This window comes from Notothenia coriiceps, unplaced genomic scaffold (genome assembly GCF_000735185.1).
Source record: "Notothenia coriiceps isolate Sejong01 unplaced genomic scaffold, NC01 NC01_scaffold00000493, whole genome shotgun sequence".
Taxonomy (NCBI): Eukaryota; Metazoa; Chordata; class Actinopteri; order Perciformes; family Nototheniidae; genus Notothenia; species Notothenia coriiceps.
In genome coordinates, this window is record NW_011333194.1 from 234,096 (window position 1) to 256,597 (window position 22,502).

At 41.3% G+C, this 22,502-nt stretch overlaps 1 protein-coding gene across 2 annotated transcripts in view; it reads right to left on the reverse strand.

Annotated features, from left to right (window-relative positions):
• The window catches only part of gria3a (glutamate receptor, ionotropic, AMPA 3a), an 88,094-nt gene that overhangs the window by 51,616 nt on the left and 13,976 nt on the right, over nucleotides 1-22,502 (reverse strand). For both annotated transcript variants that reach the window (XM_010781684.1, XM_010781691.1), the window contains exon 3: nucleotides 21,487-21,726. In XM_010781684.1, coding sequence (XP_010779986.1) covers nucleotides 21,487-21,726 — 240 coding nt within the window. The remainder of the gene's footprint in view (nucleotides 1-21,486; nucleotides 21,727-22,502) is intronic.

The following is a 22,502-nucleotide window of genomic DNA, read 5'->3' on the forward strand; positions in this document are numbered from 1 at the left end:
GGGGGGCTCGGAGTAGAAAGCATTGGGTGCATCTGACAGCATGTTTGACAGTGCATGGCCCCATGTGCCATTTGCTGTTTTCTGACGCCGGAGAGGCACAAAAGTTTTGCTGACTCCTCCGTTCCTTCCCTCACTCCTCGTCTCCACATAGATTCATTTTCTTTTCTATTCATTTGAAGATGTCTTTCTCTCTGCGAACAGCTGAGTCGACACTGTTGAGCTGAGAGGGAAATCTTTGCTCAAGACTAAATAAACCTCATGCCACTGAACTGCTCACCCCTGCATTCTCATTGAGCTGACATGAGGGTGATTACTTTTTAAATGAGAGCAGGAATAATCTTACAGGTCACTCATCAATGTTTACATTTAAAAAAAGTGGCAGCATAATGAGTAGAGAGGTGACAGGGGTAACAGGAAGAGCATTGATTGTTTGTTGTCAATAGTAACAGATATTGCAAATATGATTGATTTAGCTTTAGGTTGCTTATTGACAAGATTTCAAGATGTCTCAGGTCTGACATTATTATGTGTCCCTCCGTAACAAGCACGTTGGGTGAAAACAATCGTGTATACTGTACCTCCAATGATCGACCAAGTATTCAATACTTTTATATTATTCCAAAGATTCTGCGGTAATGATTTGCAGATATATAACGCTGGACTACCCTTCATACCACCTCCCCATACATCAAGGTGAAGGGAAAGTAGCTTTCGGCCATTACTGTATGTGAAGATGATAAATTGAAACTAAATTAGGTGTCGACGTAAATAGGATTGGAAAATGTAACTACAAACTCTGTGAGACAAAATATACATGTCAAGTATGTATACAAATGATACAGGCAGGGCTGCTTCACGCAATATGTTTAAGTAATTGGGATTTTCGTTACTGATGTTGCACTTGTGATATGATTCGCAATATCAATCAATCAATCAATCAATGTTTATTTATATAGCCCAATATCACAAATGTTACATTTGTCTCAGTGGACTTCACAGTTTGTACAGAATATCAGTATGACAATACGACACCCTCTGTCCTTAGAGTAAAGGGAATTACCATTTTTTATAAAATATACACGATATTTTAATATGATTATCGTGGTAAGAAGAACCGTACCGAACGAGTGTTTTTGATGATGTTTATGATACTGTTTATAGGCTGGGACTTAATTAGCTTAATTCCGATATTTTCACAGATTTGAAATATAGCGCTGAATGTGTTTTTGACATTTCACTTTTGCGATTTCAATAACATTTCCATTAATTGTGCTGCCTTAGTTAAAGCTATCTGACTTTTGATTAAGTACTCATTAAAACTAAAGGCATACAAAGCTGTGAGGGATGTAGGAACTGTCCAAGGTTCTGAAACAGTGATCTGTTAATCTGTTAAACCCTGAGCCTGTTTTCCAGAACAAATGGCTATAACTTCACTTCTAAAAGGGGTAAATTAATAAACTTTTTTCTCAAAGCAATGATAAACCTTTGAGTTGTATGTAGAAGAGTCAGAATCAATATAGATGTTTTTATTTTAAAGTAAATTCAGATTGAAGATAGTAACAAAAAGTAAATGTGTCACGGTTCTCATGTTATGTCACGTTTTTAGTTTTGTATGTCTAGGTTTGGTTTTATTTTGCTGTTCGGTTCTCCCTGTCATGTTTTCCTCCTTGTGTATTGTCTGGTCCCTCTCCCTGTGTTTTTCCTCCGTGTCGTTAGTTTCCCTGGTGTGTCTAATTGTGTTCACCTGTGGCCCTTGTGTTTCTCCTCCCCTGCCCAGCTGTTTCTCGTCTTGTGATTACCCCTCCCTGTATTTAGTCTTGTCTCTTCCTGTGTTCGGTGTCTGTTCTTTGCTGTCTCTCCTCCATGTTGGTCACGGTCAGTTTTGTGTATTCTTGCTACCTTGTACTATCCATGTTTTTGATTCATGCCATGTTTTTGTTTTTTTCAGCTTTTAAATAAAGCTCGCTTTTGTTTATAACCTTTATCTTTTTGTAGTCTGCATTTGGGTCCTACCTTTTCCCGCGAATCTCTGAAACTGAAACCTAGGCTCAAACTAGTAAATGTGAAGATGGATTATCAGGAATTTTTTCAAAGTGACACAGACACATTGGATTAACCATTGGATTAACCTTCAGCAGCGTTTTTATTGTGTTGATGCCATTGAACACAAGTTTTGATCAGAAACAGCAAAAGGTGAGATATTTCTCCCGTGTTTGGTCCGTAAAGCTCCGTGTTGTGATGTCTGTGTTTGCTTCCCCTGTCGCGAGTTCTGTACTTTCTAAATCTGTGGAATCTCAGCTTGCTAATCGATATCTTGTTTGTGCAGATCCGATATGTAATAAGGGTAATTATACCTAGAGTTCTTTGCTAAGTGTGTTAGCATTTTTTTGCTCAGGGCTCATTTATACGCTTCTTGTGAGACTTGTGTTTTGTTTCGGTAAAGATGGTTCGTATCGTCAGTTAACTGAGTTTCTTCCCGTTAAGTGGGTATGACACATTCATAGGTTTTTAAATGTTAAGAAGCCCTGAGACACAGTTTTGTGAAGAAAGAAAACGCTGGCGGGGGCCTCCGGGTTGAACAGGTTAAATGCAATGAGTGCTTTTTTACAATGTGTGGCTGCTTTTAAGATATAACATCATGTAACACTTATGCATTAAATGTCAAATACAACTACACCTATGTTTCATATTTTGTTGAGTTGTGTAATTATACTTATCCGAAATGTTTTCAAAAAATGTTTAATGCTAGATAAACCTGTCATTTTAGTCAAGGTAATTGTTCATTTGATTTGGTCGATGGCGATTTATCCCCTTTGAGCATGCTTCCCAGTTGAGGTTGTCTGCGAAATCTGTGATAAACTGCATTTTCATCTTATTTCAAGCCACATTTCTATGACACACTATTAAGATTAGGGATCTTTTAAACTCTTTTACCGGCTGCAGGATTGTAGTCTTTGTTCGTCTGGATCTTATCAGAGGGACAAACTGAGCAATCGTTAGCAGCAGCAGAAAACGTTCAGAGAAAAATTGACTTTTACTGTGAAACTGCTTTATTCAGTGTTTTTCCACTGCTTTAAACACCAGGTCTAGTTGTTGCGTAGAGATAAAGATGTCAACAGATATTCCACTTCTGTTGAAATCCATCTGAATACCTCAATCTTTATGGGATATTTGCAAATTTTCGACAAACTTCTACACATTCGGAGTGTCACCGCAGTGTGCAGATGAATGGCGTCATTCCTCTCATAAAGTTTATCAAAGCATGCATCGTAGAGTATTGACTCTGTTCACATGTATTGAGCTGGTTTAGCAGAGTTACCCTGAGTACAGTTACTCCCATTTCCTAGCAAAGGACAAAGATTTACAAAGGGAAGTTATGCAATGTTTTTTTGAAGGTTGCTGTAGTTACAGAAGTGTGTTACATTCTCTGCGGCCAATCTGTTCAGTTGGAAAGATGTGTTTTTAATGTTTGAAAGGGAAGAATGTCAATTCTGTTCTGTGTTTATTCAACTATCACAAGCCTGTCACTTACAAACTGCCCAATGCCAAGAAATACAAGCAATACATCAAATTAATTCTGCCTTCCGAGAAAGGAAAAAGGTATATTATTTGGCATAAATAATGTACATACATGCTAAAGAGACAATGGGCTTACTGCAGTATGGAGTAGGGTCTGCAGCTTGCATGTTATTTGATGATGTTTCAAGCTACACTGCCTCTGCATGCGTGGATGTGCACGGATCAATTGGTGCAATTTTGGGCGTCTGGCAAAGCGGAGCTAGATAACAGAGGAGGTTTGCTTCATGCACAAACACTACAGCAAACGCCTCAGCTGTATCTTCTCGCTGAATGCACAGCGCTCTTTGAGGTCTGAACCAATGACGTCACAGCACACACACACTCACAGCATCCAAAAGGCCTTTTCCAAACACGATCCACTCGCAGCAATCAACTAAAAGCTATCTTATTCCCACAGATAATCTTAACTGCATTCAACACTGAGTCAGAGAGGAGCCGAAAAGACACGCTCTCCTTAAGAAAGCCACAGAAGAAAGGCACAGTGGTGGTATATCACAAGTCCTGTGTAACCTTGAGAAGAGTTTTTATTCATAGTGCCACACTCGTGCATTCCCATCTGCATCTCTATTTTCTTCAGACCCCTTTGAAACCCATTTCACACAAATGTACCTTTCAGTCACTGCTTGGCTGTTCTGTTGAATGTGAACCTCTGCTTTGCTCTTTCTATGTTCTCCATGAGGTATAATAGAGTGCGTGAACAGGGGGGGATAACAGCTCCCTTGAAGCAGAGGAGTTTGATTGATAAAGCTGTGCCACAGGCAGGGCCAATATTAGAGCCTGGGAGGAAAACAATGTTTACCCACAGGGGAGAGGTCAAGGCCTATTGATATATGTCCATCTCAAAGTGAAGGTGCAGTAAGGTGTTCACAGAGGGGAGCAGCTGCTCTGTGCCATTCACTCTCTCTACCTCCTTCTCTCTTGTCTCTCCCCCTCTCTCCCACTCTCTGTTAATGAGTGCCTGACTGCTGAGTGCGGCTCTTTAGCCGCGTGCAATTAATCAGACTTTTCCTTGCGGGTACGAAACCAACCAGACATTCAGCAGCAGGGCAGCGTGATTACACCGAATGCAAATTCTTCACCTTCCCAACCATCCACATTTGTCAGAGGGGCAGAGTGATACAGAACAAGCTGCAGTTAAGGTGGTTGGATTGTAGTCCTTCATTTTAATGGCAACAAAGAGAAAATGAAGATCTAGTTCACATTACGTGGAGTTCATGAATTGGGAGGACTACATTAGTCAGTGAGGATGAGGTTACACTGGGAACTTACCTCATGCCTTTACTAAAGTACTGTACTTGCTACACGCTATCTCATAATCGGCTACATTTATTTCACTTCTAAGGTTCAGTTAGAAATTAAGATTTTTCATACAAACCCCCAATGAGCTTGTTTTAAGTTTTAAGTGCTTTGTGTAGGGTGCTTTTCCATCTAGTGTGCTAAATAGGTTATGTAAATGGTCTGCAAAGGCTAAAATACCAGAGTTCCCTCCAGAGGGAGTTCCTCTCCCACACACTCCCCCGCCTGCCTGAAACGCCTCCATTGGACTCCTTTGTTCATATCCGTAACATAGTGACACCACTCGGTTACACGGGTCCTTCTATTGGCTATCGCTCCACACATTGTACATTATACCTCGGTGGCGGGACATCTCTAAGTGGTTGACCAATAAAAACAGAGCCGGCCAGTTAACCAATCAGAGCAGACTGGGCTCTGGTTTCAGACAGAGGGTGGAAAGAGGTGCTGCATGTTTGAACATTAAAACATCTAAACATGTCACAGTAGAGACACAAAATGCAAATATGAAACCTGAAAATGAGCATAATATGCTCTTAAATATGATGCAATTAACAGGCTCAGCAGTAATGGTTGCTGAGTTTCCATTGGCAACCCAGAGAAATTGGAAAGTGCTTTTTAACAATATAAAACAACAAACAGAAAAGCACCGAAAAATAAATCATTTGGTATACTTGTTGCATTAGAGTCTAAATGTTGTTCAGAACAAGAACCAGACAACGCTCAATGTGCTTTGCTGTGTTTATCCCATTTACACAGGCATCTGTTTTAGAGATGGCAAAGCAGATCTTTGTTTGACCGTGGGGTGAAAGTTCAAGTAACCACTCCAGTCCACATCATAAATTATGTGCAAATGGATTTCTCTGACAAAGAAACAGATTAACCGTAAAGGAAAAAAACAAAAGCGGTCGCTTTGGAGGCAAAGTATTTAGGCTGGAGGGATAATTATACTGCAAATAATGTACAACATAATCCTCGATAACTGACACATGAGGTTCAATAGTTCAAGGTAGTTTCGCACATCCTGTTGAATCTCAGACCAGACGAGCACGGGAGCTCGAAACAACACAAGGCTGTTACTGAAAATACAAGGTGACTAATATTGTATACATATTTTCAATGAAGCCTTGACTAATGTTTTATACAGTAGATAGAAAATAGACTATTTAGCTTAAATTGAGCAATTTGGAAACATGTGAGTATTATAGGCTAACTATAAATACTTTAAAAAAGCTAACATTAGCAACCATACACTAATCATCATACCAGAACAAGGAAGGTCGTTACGGAAACTCCTGACAGCATTGAATTGAACAATATTGAGTTTTATTGCCTACAAACGTGTTTTCGTCAAAAAAAAGATTGTGTTGTGATGTGTTTTAATAACACAATTCATTTCATTTCAAACCTTTATTTATACCCAGGTGTATCCCATTGAGATCATTGATCTCTTTTTCAAGGGAGACCTGAGGCCTGTACTACGAAGCTGGTTCAACCTAACCTGGATATGTTTGAGTTAGCCGGTTGGCCTAATCCAAAACATACGCGCTCTCGCTAAACTGTACTATGACGCGGGTTATCAAGTGGATCGCTCAAACCAGCCGTGCCCTATCTAGTTAGGTGCGCGTTCACATGAAAGGGGTGGTATTTGGAGCATTTGACCAATCACAAACATGGAGAAGCGTACTGACAGCGCAGCGTCACACTTCCTGATGAAAAGTCAACTATAATATTAGACATATGAAGAGTTAAACTTTAACACCCCATACTTAAATACTGTATCCAGGATAAAAGCCAAATAGCTGCACCTGCAGAGGTGGCTAAGCTGGTAAAGAAAAAGTATTTAATGCGTACATTACAGGTTATGAATATCACTACCCCGTCTAAGACGACGATCTGCTTTAATTACATGTCTCGAGTGTTTCGTCAAAATTAATGTGTTGCTTAAAAATAATACTTATGTGACACTGTGAGTGTGCACGGCAGATACGGCTCAGTGACAAGATAGAAAATATGATACATTATGATGGATATGCCGCGACTGTACCTTAATGTCTACTCTGATCCGGTTACTTATGTTGTGCAGATATTAATTAGCTTTCTTAACGCTAAGTTTTAATAGTCAGATTGCTCTGAGATGGGAGGTGATGATCTATTAATGTTCACGTTACACAGTCGGTGATTTTTGCCGGCCGATCTTTTCCTGCAACGGCCAGGCTTTTCGTGTATTTCCTTTCTCCTGTAATATGACTGATCCGCTATAAACTCGCACACTGGTCTGATTGTCAGCAGGCGGTGCTTTCACTGAGTTGATCCTCTTAGCCTGCAACACTAACCTGGTCCGGGGCAGGTAGTCCGCTCAGCATCAGTTACCATGGGATCTAGCACCGCTAAAAGATAAAAGCTCGTAGGCCGGAACCCGAGTTTTCCCTGAAGCTTAAGCCGAACAAAAACCTAAGAGACTCCTGCTTCGTGAGTTTACCCCCTCTGGTCACAGCGTGTACAGGTCAATGAAACAGAAAAAAACTGATAAAACAGAACAAAAGGACATTCTTAAGCATTCCATGTACAGGATTACAATTATACTTACATATATAGCTAAAAATGAAACAAATTACCAACATCTTCCGATCTCGCTCAACGATATGACAATCATTAGGCACCAGAAACTGTCAGTGCCATTCAATTGCATGACTATTCAGAGTGGAGCTGTGCGCGCCATAAAATGCTTCTTCCCTACAAGGTCCTAGCGAAGTTCACAGCAATCAGGCTTTCGTAACTGGTTAGAAAATTTTAAGCTTCCCCGCTGCTCACAAGAGAATGCGAATGCATCTACACGCCTGATATACCAATTAACAACTAACATGGTCTGCATGCATAAACACTGAGTGTTGCATTCTTTCTGCAATTCATGAATTCCTTTTACGTCTGATAAATCTGGCTTGTCAATGCAATACTTCTCCTTTATATATTTTGTAGTGTAGGAAAACTCAATCGCGCGCGTACGTAAACAGAATAGACATGTAAAATATAATAATAGCTTTATCAATAAAGACTTAATGCATGCAATGCTTCTCAGTTAAACAATAGACGTTGGGAGAAACTGGTGCATGCAGCAAGTGTGTTGCACTAACTCTTCCTGAGTGCATCTCTGTTTAGTCAAACATACTTAGATGTCATAGTAGGGAGCCGTACTCAGTGACAGAGAACATCCAGTGTAATGCAATATCAAGTCCGAGTAAAAAGATGGCGAAGGATTGTGTCTCCTCAAATAGTGAAAGAGTATGAGACGCAAGTTCCACTCCACCTCGAAGACATTAGGAGGAAGTGTTTCTTGAGCTATATGTGCAGTGAGAGGGTCGGGTGTGACGGGATCTTTTCGGGATTTTGTAATTTGATGCTTTCACAGCCTGTACAGTGCTGAGTTTCGCTGAGAAGGGGTACGATTTGGATACCCCTTGAACCAACTGCATCCTTGTATCTCAGCGGCCCAGGATGTAGAGATGGTAATTATGTAAAGATATGGGTGCTCAAAGCCACGTAGATTGTCCTGTGGTCTTAATACCACTCTGCGCCATTGTTGTTGTTATTTTTCGCGCGCTTGAAGCAGGCGGCTACATGAATAGCAGATCCCTCTAGCGACATCTCTTCTATGTACGCATGTTTTGCCTTAACGTTCACTCCACTTTCACTGAGAGTTTGAAGCTTTTAGATGTCTGTAAGAACGCAGGGAAGGTAAAGCATAATGGAGTCCAATGTAGAGTTACCGTGGCGTAGCTTGTGAAGCCTAATGTTAGCTATATATACATTCTGAGACGACGCCTCTCCTGCTTCTGATTCACGCCTCACTGTTATTTGCCTAAGATAGTCATGACTTCGCAACACACGCTCGCAAAGGTGTCATAAGCACCCTTTTGTCCTCATGCCCCAGAATACGGTTATTCGTCCGGCCTATCTTGTCCGGGTAGAAAGACCCATGTCATTTTGTAGGGAAACAGACGATTACTGCATGGGATTGGTTTGCCACAAAACCAATGCTCTTCTTCCAGCAGACCGTTACTCTCTCTCATGTGCGATCCTCCTTGTCCATCATTCACAGCTCACATAGATGCAATTGTATGTCTTGTACTCTGATGAGGAATATTAGTGTGTTATCCTATACTTGCCGTTGGCCAGCTTAGGTTCCTCCAACGCTACGAGGATGTGCGGTTGTACAGGGACGGGGCGCAGCGCATGTAGGCAGGCTGTAAGATGAGTACATGTCAAGAAGCACGCATGCCAATCAGATAAGATGAACGGATGTGCACTGCGGTCAAGGAAACTCGATGTCAGCCCAGCTCGTGGCTGACACGAGCTCCCAAAGGATGTCGCCAGGCTTAAGTCTTTGTTGTACTTTTCTACACCTTAGGTTTGTATGTTTCTCAGATTGAAGGAATTTGGGCTCCTCTCGTCAGCTATCGCTCTTTTACTCTGTCGCGCGCGCCACACTACACATCGTATTATGGAATGTGAGCCCCTCAGGTTATTTCGATAAGTCATATCGCACAATTCTGTCAGACGAGAGAATCTCAACATGACAAGAGGCTGACCTATTGCGGGAAACTCTTCAAGAGTGAAATGAGAGGTTGAAAAAATATCCACCAAAATCTACGTTGTGTGGTTTATGCATGTGGATAACTTAGGTGCATCTCGGTGCTTATTTTTATTACAGTCAATATCGTGTCCATACAGACCGCTCTCTGATGTTATGCCTTCAGGCGGCGACTCAAGAGCTCTCGCTCTCGCCCCAAGATGTGTGACTGTGTAACTGGGGAGAATACCCATAGCCTTCGTATCACACCGACGTGTGGAGCGGGTCTTGTAGTCCTGCTTTCCATTTTAATAATTTTTCCAATATTTCCGAAGCTCGATCCTTTTAAGGCATGCATGCCCTCTTGCTTTGTCTGCTAAAGTCCCCTCGTTCAGACGTGTTCAAGCTTCTGTTAAGGGACAAGCCATTACGGCTCTCCAAACGCCTTACACCCGAGCGACTATCTTCATAGTCATAGTTGCTCCACAAAACTATCACAATTCATTCTCAAGAGCCCCTCAGAAGTCCCTCTCTGACCCTAAATAAAGCCTCTTCCTCACAGATTCAAACTGACATTTCGCTGTTCCGGTATATAGCTCCATAGCCCTGGTACAGTAAGGAGCGGGCTGGAGCTGGCAGCAAATAAAGACGGCATGTCCAGCACTAAAATCGACTATCTATCAGCTTCCTCTCCATAACAAAGCAAAGCTGCTGCCCAGCATGAGGGATATGGCATCCTGAACCACGTGTTTACGACTGTGGGAATGGGCTGGAGGATTACAGATGTGCCTGTCGAGGATGAGACGCAGCACGGTGAGAGGGGCCAAAAATGTTGTGATCTAGCCGGGCTTAAGGCCCGCATCGAGGAAGACCTTTTGGAGGTTGATTGTCCCAAAGAGAAAGCACTTAACTGCAAATTATTTTGTCCCAACCAAGCAGGCCAACTAATTATCCAGCTACTAAAATCTGCCACCGCATAACCATAGAGACACGTTGACACGCGCAATTACTATTAGAAAGAAAATTAAAGCTTGCAACTTATAAGCTTTACTGAGTGCAACAGTAACTCAAAAGCACCCTATTCTCTCCCATTTCGAACAGCTAGGTACTCAGTGGGAGAATCTGCCAAAATGTGAACAAGATAAATTCCAGGGCAGTCGGCAGCGCCAGGGTATGGCTGGCGGTAGCGCTACAGCCAATCCAAGGAAATGGCTTAGCCGCTCGCCGACTTAGCCCGCAATGGAAAAAGTGGTGTGTAAATTGTAATATTTAGCTAAATAATAAGCAAAATGCTAAATGTGAAATCACTGATTGCAAAATATCGGGTCGTGTCCACAACACGACAAAGCTGATCCTGCTGTAGAACAAACAAGTGCACGGTTACTGATGCAATATGGTGGACCATCTGGGTTATGCTAGAAGAGGCGTGCAAAGGAATAGTCTAAGTAGTGGGGGATTTTTGATCATCGACAAGTGTGGATCTTACCGATTTCTGGGCGTTAATAACGATGCGCGGCTGCGTCAGTCAAAGCCTCTGAATGCAATTTGAATAGACTACAGCCAATCAGAGCCAACGAAACGCTGGGTTGCGGTCATACAATTACTGATAAGATCAGTCGGAACTGCCCAGCCTATTCAGCAATACTCATTGGATCTTCCAACGTGTACTATCATACGTCACGTTCACAGTGATCCTTTTCTATTTAACTCAGCACACAAAGTGCCGTTTTATTTCATAGGTCAGTTTCCATTTGATGAGACAGGAAATAATCTGGACCACGGTGTGCGTTTCACTGTCAAGGAGCGTGTATTAATTCACATCTCTACAAATACTGACTTGAGATCTCCCCACTGTATGGTTAGCCGGTACCATAGAGTTACCCAACTAACATACCCTGGCGTCGCCATCTGCCCAGAGCACGTATATTTGAAGTTGGTATTATCTTATCAGATTGTTATTAAAGGACCATTTAGCGTTTTCATTTTATTTATGCTTAACAACTCCTATATCCTATTCCTAGCTGAGAAAAGCTTCTCATACTGGAATGCTAGCTACCTGCTGCTATTTATAGTTATATTATTTATTATCGCTCTAGTCGTTTGTCTGCACCTTGCCCCTTCTGCTTGCATTTTGTTCCTGTTGTTGGTGTACAATCCAATAGAAATAAGCAGTTTCCACTCATGGACGTTAATTAATAATGTTTATGTAATTACATGTCATTTTATGTGTTTGTTATATTCCAAACTACATACAAAAGTCATCACTTACATTGAGTCAAAAAAATACGCAAATCAAGCTCCTGTGTGAATTCAGTTTTGCTCGCATTAGCGTAGATAGATAACCCACTGAACAGAGATGTATAAGTGAGGTGGGGGGAGTTAAGGAAGGAGTGCAACTTTTCCTAGAATGCTCTGATATGCATATCTACATGTCAGTGAACAGATCCTCTCTGAATGCACACTTACGAACAGTTGGCACATTTCCAGCAGAGACTGCAGCCGAAAAATCAAGTCTCTCCGGGAGACTTGTCAGTACACATGTAAATCGCACACATGATAACATCATTCTTTTTTGCTGACTAAAAACCGTCACTGGTCCACACAGTAAGCTGTTGTGCTTCTTTCTTTTTAACTCTTACAAGCGGGCCTACCCGAGATGCTGACACTAACGATTGTGAGGAGCGACTATAAAGAAACCCATGTCTGATGTGTAATCTGTAGTTCGCCTGAGATGAGGGGAGCTCGATGGGGCCACGAAACACATGCAGAAGTTGCGTATGTTGTGTGCTTTCTTGTAGGATATCGCAATAGACGTTAAATGATAATCATGCAGAGTGGCAAGGATTAGAAGCGTGCAGCCTTGTTACCTTTAAGTATCGTGCTGAGCGGTGAACGGGATGTCAGCACCTCACGTGACATGCATGACACAACTCCTCGGACCGCGAATCATTTTGAGCTCCCTCTGAGCGACAGCATTCAGTTTACACCACACTTAGTGAAGCACATTAGCCGAAGTCAATTAAACGCTTCAAATTAAACTAATCAGCCACTTAGAATGAGATTGGCGAAGAGCGACGTAATGTTATTGACACTATTAACAGCGACTGAATCTGATATGATCACTGAAGTATATAACACTGCATGAGCATGGCTCGTTGGCGTCATGAACTTTTTCCAGTATTCTCTAGCTGTAAGAATGTTCTGCCTACACATCATATAGCTCCAAATGATAGATATGAGGAGATTTCCTTATAGCTCGCGTTCGATGATGNCCAGGTCGTCGCATGCATCTCTGCTTGTCTAGCTGACATCTCTCTGTGGATGTCTGCTCATCACCTCAAGCTCAACCTTGACAAGACTGAACTGCTTTTCCTTCCGGGAAAAGATTGTCCCACTCTTGCCCTAACAATCAACATCGGCACCTCTATTGTTTTCCTGACTCAGACTGCAAAGAATCTGGGTGTGATCCTAGATAACAAACTGTCCTTCACTGCAAACATCGCTGCAACAACCCGCTGCTGCAGATACACACTTTACAACATCAGGAGGATACGTCCCCAGCTGACCCAGAAAGCAACGCAGGTTCTGGTCCAGGCTCTCGTCATCTCACGCCTAGACTACTACAACTCCCTCCAGGCTGGTCTACCTGCATGTGCCATCCGACCTCTGCAGCTCATCCAGAATGCAGCGGCTCGTCAGGTCTTCAACCTTCCAAAATTCTCCCACAGCACTCCGCTCCTCCGCTCACTTCACTGGCTTCTAGTAATTGCTAGAATCCACTTCAAAACAATGGTAGTTGCATACCATGCTGCGAATGGATCTGGCCCTTCCTACATCCAGGACATGGTTAAACTGTACACCCCAGCGCGTGCACTTTGCTCTGCATCAGCACCCTCGCTGCCAGAGGGACCCAAGTTCCCATCAGCAAAAACACGTGGGTTTGCTATCCTGGCTCCAAAATGGTGGAATAAGCTCCCCATTGAAATTAGGACAGCAGATAGCTTGCACATCTTCCAGCGCAGACTGAAAACTCTTCTCTTTTGACTCCACTTCGAGCGATAGAATTACTAACACATCATTGCTAACAGAGCACTTATATACTAATAAAGGACTGGCTTATCTAAAGCCAGTTGAGTAGCACTTGAAATGTTTGGCTCTATGAAACCTGATGTACTTATATGATTCCGTTTTCTTCAAGGTTGTATCTTCCTGGTCGAATGTACTTATTGTAAGTCGCTTTGGATAAAAGCGTCAGCTAAATGCAATGTAATGTAATGCTCCCTTCTGAAGAGAGTTGAATGATCAAGAGATTGTCCATCCGGTCAGCACTGAGAAGATGTTCCTCATAGCAGAACAACGGCTTAAAGCTGTCAGGATGTTTTTTGACTGCATCAAGAACACCAAGTGTGTCTTCATGCCTTCACAGAATCTGTGCACATTGCATGGGAAACACTTTAGTAGTTTTGCAGAATTTAAATAAGGTTTCTTATTAACTTATTACTTGAAAATGTGTGTCCTTAAAGGTTTTAGCGAATGTAATCCTACACCATGTTGGTCAATTATTCAAATGCTGACCCCTATTCTGAATAACCTGACTAAATAATCAACACTGAATACCTTTGAAATGGACCTTGGACCCTGTGGACAACCTGAAACATCACTATATCCTTAACCAGCAGCTCACTGTCACTGTCTGAAAGCACTGGCCTTAGACATCCTGTATTTGCCAGGTAGTCAAGTAGAAGTGCCTTCGACTCCTCAAGCTCCTCAGCTGTTGTACTTTCAGATACCTAGCATCATAAGGAGCATCACGGTGGATTGTTATGGAGGCTTCTTATTATGATATTATTATAATTTATTTGTAAAAAAAACAGACAGAGGTCGGCAAGATTGCATGATGCTGTAGGATCCCTTAACAGCTCATAGCTATGCACAGTTTCTTTCACATTGTTTATACGTATATGTGATAGAAAATATAATTGGCTGATTACACTTGTCTGTTAAATTATGGAATTCCAACAACACATGGAAAGTGAACATTCAGCAAAAGAATAGAGAGGACCCAAACTCTTTAACTTGCAACTGACCTTTCTGACTTTATTAAGGAGTTCTGGATCAGCAATTTCCTCAAGAGCTGGATTGGCTGAACCCTTAACAAGTAGTGAGAAGATGGTTGGTGATAGGAAGTTTGGTGGAGGACCGCCATGCACCAAACTTACTGCAATTGCTCTTCCAGCTAAGTAGTACCGGTCCTCTCGTAGAGCTGCAAAACAATAATTAAAAAGAAAAATGTATATTGATAAATAAGTAACGAAACCCTGCTACATAACATCATGGATTTTATTGTTATTTTACTTAAATTGTCAATCAATTTGAAAGTTGAATGTAAAGTCACCATATAATACTATGCACAAAAATGTTCCTTTATTAATAAAAAAAAAAGCAAGTGATTACCAGTACTGTCAAGAGCCAAGCTTTTGCAGTTTTCCTTCCCGTCAAACATTGGAGATCTTGCGATGGTCTCCATCAGTACTAAGTACTCCCTCCTCGGCCCTCCTAAATCAATTCCTTCTTAATGTCTCCCCATGTCATCAGAAAACTTTACATAAATGATCGAAGTTGGGTCATAGGATAGTCTTTGAAATCCCTGTGTGGCTCCCTCCCAGACAGCTGATTAATATTAAATGTGCACTGTCAATTCGAATGAATTTAGCTTGAGAGTTCCAGCAGTATTTCTTTAGCTGCACTATAAAGACAATAAAATGATTAAAAACATGGTTATATATATTTCACAATAACCCACATTCTGCTAATGTAAGCACCTAAAAATAATTTAAATATGAATTGTTAACATCAACATTTTGATTACACCATGCATATAAGTTATCATGATCCCTCACTCAGTTGCAGTGAGTATGCTACTTACATTTGACACTCCATGCTGGCAATAATGGCCTTGTTAAATTCCTCATCATCAGAGGACTCTTGAGACAGAGTAAAGACAAGGTTTAAATGACGAGTAGTCATAGCCACTTGTATCAGGGTTGCCATCTCTTGCTAGCCAGCCTGTAGTTTGACTGCTGGTGCCAGGGCTGCCATCCACTCCCTGACTTTCTCTACGCCTCTTTCTGCCACTGGTAGCTGGATCGTTGGTATCAGCGTCATCAATTCCACTTCTAGGAATACCTTCACCATTATTGCTGCTTGGATGAGGTTCAGTATTCCTCAAAGCTGCCATGGTGGTGACACAGCTTCTTGTTTCAGCAGGGATTACGCAGTTATCTTCATCGCTGTCCTTATCAGAGGATCCAGCAGCGGTATAAAGGTATTAATATCATTATAATGTTATCTATTGGGTACTAAAAAAAACAATAAAAACTAAATGCAAACTTACTAAAAGGGTCCTTGATGGTCTGAGATTTTTTCAAATTCATTTAATTTCAAACCTTTATTTATCCAGGTGTATCCCATTGAGATCATTGATCTCTTTTTCAAGGGAGACCTGCTCAAGTAGGTTCCACATGAAACATAAAAACATAAACAGAACAACAAAAAGGACATCATACAGCATCATTACAGGGTTTACAATTTACAATAACTATCCACATGAGCAGGTACCAACATCTTCCGATTGAGTAGCATCCAACCGAGCTTTAAAAACATTTAGTGGCACCAGATTGCTCAGTTTCCATTTCAATTGCAGACTATTCCAAGACAGTGGAGCTGCGCATCTAAATGCTATCTTCCCTAAGACAGTCCTAGCAGTTCATGCAGCAATCATGCTTTTAACTGTTAAAAATAGCTTTGCTCCCCCTCACTGATCCACAACATTAGAATGCTGCATAAATGATAGTAATTAAATAATGTCTGATCATAAACACTGAGTGACAGGGGCCATTTTTCTGCATCATGAATACTTTTACGTTTGATTAAAGCATATGTTGCTGTTGTGCAATGCAATATTTCTACTATTTTTTTATTGTTGTATACTGTAGGGAAAATATGGGAGTACTAAAAAATACAAGTTAAATATAAATAATGCTTTAAAAAAAAAGAGACAATGCTTCTCAAATGTTAAACAATAGACTTTGGGACTGCTGCATCAGCAAACTGATCACTAACTCTCCTGCATTAGTCAAAATACTTTAGAGGTCATAGAGGAGAGTACTAGGACAGAGATGGAAACTGTAATGCAATACAACTCCCAAAGTATCAGATGGGGAACATACTGTACTTCTCCTAATATTAGTTTTAATGAGACGCAAGTTCAAAATCACCCCAAGACATTAGAGGAAGTGTTTTTGGAATTGAATTTGTTGAGACGTGTGACGGGATCTTTTAGGGATTTTTTAATTTTATGTTTCACAACAGCAGTCTGATTTTGTTGCCCTTGACAACAGTACAATCCTTGTTATCTCACGCCAGGATGTAGAGGTAATTTAAAAAAATGGTGCTCAAGGCACGTAGATTTTGGTCTTAACACTCGGCTTCTGTGGTTATTATTGGATTGAAAGCAGCTACAGAATAAGAATTACCCAAACACATTTCTATACACAGCATGTTTTGCTAAGTAAATACCCTTCCTGAGAGTTTTGAAGCTTTTAGATGTCTGAAGAAAGGCAAACAAGTAGCTAAAGGAGTCAAGTAGAGTTACCGTGGCGTAGCTTGTTTGAAGCCTAATGTTAGCTTTTACTTCTGGCGATTATGTTCAGACCAATAAATGTTTATTTGTAAAGATAGTCTTGCTGAACAGAATGTGAAAGTGTCATAAACTTTTGTTTGCCCCAGATCTTATTTTCCGCAATATCCGAAGTCCAGTAGAAAAATACCCTTGACATTTTGTAGAGGAAACCAGAGCGATACTCATTTTTGGTTTGCCACAAAAAATGTCTTCCCAGAAGTACTTATTAATGTGGCATCTCTTGTTCATTATTCAAGCAGTATATGCAATTTGTAGTAAACTATTTATATGTGAAAAACTTAGTGTGTTCCTACTTGCCGTGGCCAGCTGGTTATACCCAGATGTTCCTCGGTTCAGGAGGTCTTTTCTGCCAGCAGCCATTAGCCAGTTTAATGAGGACATTTCAAAGCCAGCACATCAGGATAAATACGTGATGTTGCACTGCGGCAGGAAACCATGTATCAAATGACCCCAGTGTGTGAAGGCTTTAAGTCTTTGTTGTACTTTTCTTACACCTTAGGTTGTTTTTATGTTTCTCAATTGATTAATTTGGGCTGCATTAGACAGTAACAGTTTTCTATTCTGTACGAAGCAGGGAAAAAACTATTATGAATATGTCAGTATAAGCAATTCTGTCAGACGAAGGCATCTCCAACATGAAAGAGAAGCTGAACCTATTTCACAGCGAAACTATTTCCAATTTGAAATAGAGGTTGAAAATAACTAAAATATTGTGCGGTTTATGCATGGATACATTAGGTGGCATCTCGGGGCTTATTTTCTATTACAGTCAAAATCGTATCATACAGATACCGTTTGATGAAAGTTATGCCTTCAGGCAACGATAAAGAATCCGTCTTATGGTGTGTGATTAAGGGAAGACAGAGTCTTATATACAGCGGGGGATCGACTGTTTCATTTTAATAATTTTTCCAATTTCCAGCTGACTTTAAGATGCCTTTGCTTTTGTTCTGATAAAAAGCTCTGTTCAGACGTGTCAAGCTTCTTGTTAAGGGACAGCCATTACATGTGTCATTGTAAAACGCCTTGACACAGCCTATTACTGTCATATTGTCCCACAAACTATCACCAATCATTCTCAAGAGCCCCCTGCAAGTCCCTCTCTGACCCTAAATAAAGCCCTCTTCCTATAATGAAGATTAAACTGACATTTGGTTGTTGGCTATATTGCTCCATAGCCCTGACAGTAAGGAGCGGGCTGGGACTGGCAGACAAAATGGGATGGCTAACTAATAACTATAGCTCCTCTACAAACACAAGCTGTGCAGCATGAGGGAATGCATCCTGAACCACGGTGTTTACACTGTGGGAATGGGCTGAGGATTACAGATGGTGGCCTGTCAGATGAGACGCAGCAGGTGAGAGGGGCCAAAAAGTTGTGAGCGCTAAGGGCCGCATCAGGAAGACCTTTTGAGGTTGATTGTTCCCAAGAGAAGCAATAAACTGCAAAATTATTTTTGTCCCAACCACAACAGCCAACTAATTATCAGCTACTAAAATCTGCCACCAAAACATAGAGACACTTTGGACAGCCAATTAACTATTAAAAGAAAATTAAAGCTTGACAGACTTTATAACTTTATGATTCAACAGCCTAATGGGCAAAAGCACAATTCCCTTTAATACAGCAGTACAGTGGGATAATCTGCCCACAAATCTGAAACAGATAATTTCCCAGAGCCAGTGGCAGCGCCAGGGTATGGCTGGGGTAGGCTACAGCCATACCAAGAAATGGCTTAGCCCCACCTTAGCCCCGCAATGAAAAGTGATGTTAAAGTAAGCAAATTAAATTAAATAATAAGCAAAATGCTAAATGTTGAGAACACTGATTGCAAAAATATACGGGTCGTGTCCACAACACACAAACTGATCCTGCTGTAACAACAAGTGCACGTTACTGATGCAATATGGTTGAGACCATTCTGGGTTATGCTAGAAGAGGGGTGCAAGGAATAGTCTAAGTAGTGGGGGAGTTTTATACACTAAAGGTGTGGAAATTCTCTGGCGTTATAATATCAGCGCGGCTGCGGTCAGATCAAAATGCCTCTGAATGCAATTTGAATAGACCTACAGCCAATCAGAGCAACGAAACGCTGGGTCTGCGTCATACATTACTGATTAAGATCAGTCGGAACTGCCATTCAGAATCCCCATTGGATCTTCAACGTGTACTATCATACGTCACGTTCACAGTGATCCCTTTTTATTTACTACAACACAAATGTGCCGTTTTATTTCATACAGTTCCATTTTGATTGAGACAGGGAAATAATCTAAACCTCACGTGTGGCGTTTCACTGTCAAGGGGAGCGTGTATGTAATTACATTGCAAATACTGACTTGAGCCCCACCACTGTATGGGTTAGCCCTACCATAGATTACCCAACAATGGTTCTCAAATGGGGGTACGTTGGAGTACTGCAGGGGGTACGTGAGATTTATTTTATGTTAATGAAAAAAAAATAGATAAATATACCAATTTTGGGAAAAGTAACGAAGTTTGAGCAGTGTGGGTTTTATGTTAACAGAGTTACACATATTTCAAAACGCGAAGTGTAATAACTGCAGTTGCCTCCTGGTCAGAATGACAAAGATCCTCAGTGAAGCACAAGCCCATGTTTCTCACTAAATTGTAAGTNATTCACACAGCCTCTTCCCTCTCCTCTCTGTGAGGAGCAGCAGGTTCAGCTTTCAGAACAAAGTAACAAAAAACTAAAATGACATTCATTTTTTTAAATACGTCGTGTAGTAATATATATTTATTTATTTTCTTCTCAAGAGAGCACCAGAATGTGTATTTGATGTTAGTATTTCAAAAAATCTCCTGGGTGAGAATCCCCCCAGACCCCCCTGCAGGGGTTGGGTTTTCAACTCTTTCACCTGTGGGGAAATTGCAGGATTGGCTCCAGGTCGCCCTTTTTATTTACTACAAGACAAATGTGCCTTTTTATTTCATACAGTTCCATTTTGATTGAGACAGGGAAATAATCTAAACCTCACGCGTGGCGTTTCACTGTCAAGGGGAGCGTGTATGTAATTACATTGCAAATACTGACTTGAGCCCCACCACTGTATGGGTTAGCCCTACCATAGATTACCCAACAAAAATACCCTGGCGTCGCCACTGCCCAGAGCACTTTTGAAGTGGTATTAAATAAATTGTTATAAAGGACCATGTAGCGTATTCATTTTATATCTTAAACTTTTATTTTTCTTTGATTAGGATGAGAAAAGCATATTGATGTAGCTACCCTGCTATTTATATTTATATTTATATGTTGACTGTTTTGTCTGCACTTGCTTTCTTGTTGCTTTTGTCTTGTTTTGTGCAATAGAATCCCAATAGAAATAAGCAGTTTTTCCATCTTTGATTGTTAAAATAATGTTATGATTACATTGCAATTTTATGTGTTTTGTTAATTGCCAAATACATACAATAATCATCATTACATTTGAGTCAAAAAATACGCAAATCAGCTCTGTGTGAATCAGTTTTTTGTGCATTAGCGTAGATAAGATAACCACCTGAACAGGAGATGTATAACGTGAGGTGGGGGGGAGTTAAGAAGGAGTGCACTTGTCCTAGAAATGCTCTATGTCAGTTTAAAAATACTTTGAATGCACACTTCTGAACAGTTTGGCACATTTACCAGCAGAGACTGCAGCCGGAAAATCAGGACATTTACCGGGAGACTTTAAATACACAGTAACATCGCACACATGGAATAACATCATTCCCATTTTTTGCTGCTAAAAACCGTCCACTGGTCCACACAGTAAGCTGTTGTGCTCTTTCTTAACTCGGCCTCCCAGATGCTGACCCTCAGAGGACGACAAAGACCCATGTCTGTAAATAGTTGGCCTAGATGAGGGGAGCTCGAGGCCACGAAACACATGCAGAAGTTGCAGTATGTTGTGTTCTTTCTTTATATAATCCAATTAGAGTTAAATGATAATCAGAGAGTGGCGAAGGATTAGAGGCGGCTGCAGCCGTACCCGGTGGCGGATCAGCAGCACCTGTGAATGACTCACTCCTCGGAAGCGATTGACTCCCTCTGAGAGCAGCATTCAGCCACATAGTGAAGCAATTTAGGATCATTACCGGCATACATTAAACTATATCAGACCACTTAGAATGAGGATTGGGGAAGAGGATTTACATATTAAAGACTGATCATATTCACTGTATAATAACACCTCTGCATGAGCATGGCTCGGCGTGCCAATGACTTTTTCCATATTCTCTAGCTGTAAGATGTTCTGCGCTACTCATATGTCTCAAAATGGAAGCTTGAGGTGTTTTCATAGCTGTGTTTGTGTGTTTTATGTTCCCAGCTCTTACCTCTGTCAGTGTCGTAAAGGTAGACAAACTTCTCCCACTTGTAATGGTTCAGCAGACTGAGAACAGCCCCTCGCAAACCGGGTCTCATCTGGATGACAAACTGCACGTCTGCGTCGATGGGGAAGCTGGGAGTAATAAAGGAGGTGTGCAGCGCCCCGCAGAAGGAGGTCAACGTGTTCATGGACTTCCTGTCGTAGAAGCCCAGGATGGCGTAGACTCCGCGGGAGAACTGGGAGCAGACTGGGAACGGGGACAAAGAGTAGGTTAAGGTCAGGGACACAGTCCAAACCGTCATTTATGATCAGCTATGCCTTCAGTCAGGAGGGGGAGACCAACAGCACAAACTGACCTCTCAAACAAAGCTAAGGTCAAAATGTCACAACATATTGAAAGTTAAATCCAGTCCACTGATGATAGGGGGCAAAACTTGAATGCAAGGTGGAGATGTGGGAGTATCCATAATGGCATTAATCTTCAGAATGAAGCAGCAGCGATCTGAATACATTTGTGCAATGTGGGAAGTCTGCTCCCCATGGCCATGCTCTGATGCCCACTGCCCTTCACTTCTCCTTGGTCTAAATGCAACTGCTTGGGTAATCAACTAGAAATAATGGGGGCATTGGCCACAGCTCTTAATGGACAAATACCCTGAAACATGAGCATGCAAATGTGCAGGCGCTGGGCTGTGCTGCAGTATAAAAGATTTATAACAAGCCCTATCTGCTGCCATCTGCGGGCCCATGGAAATTAGCTCTGTGAAACCACCATTAACGAACTAGAAACTTCGTCTTACAAGGCGGTAACTATTTTATTTTATTTGTACATAATAAATGCTTTTATTAACAGCAGGCAGGATATGACCCTTGCCTTAATGCTAGTAATAACTGAAGCAAATGTTGGTCAAAGCAGTACAGCCGCTCGGATGGTCCTTGTTTCTCCTCATTAGAACACAGTTTAATGTTTAATGCTCATTTTTTTTAAATGTAAGTTTTGAGGATATATAGGTTGGAAACCAT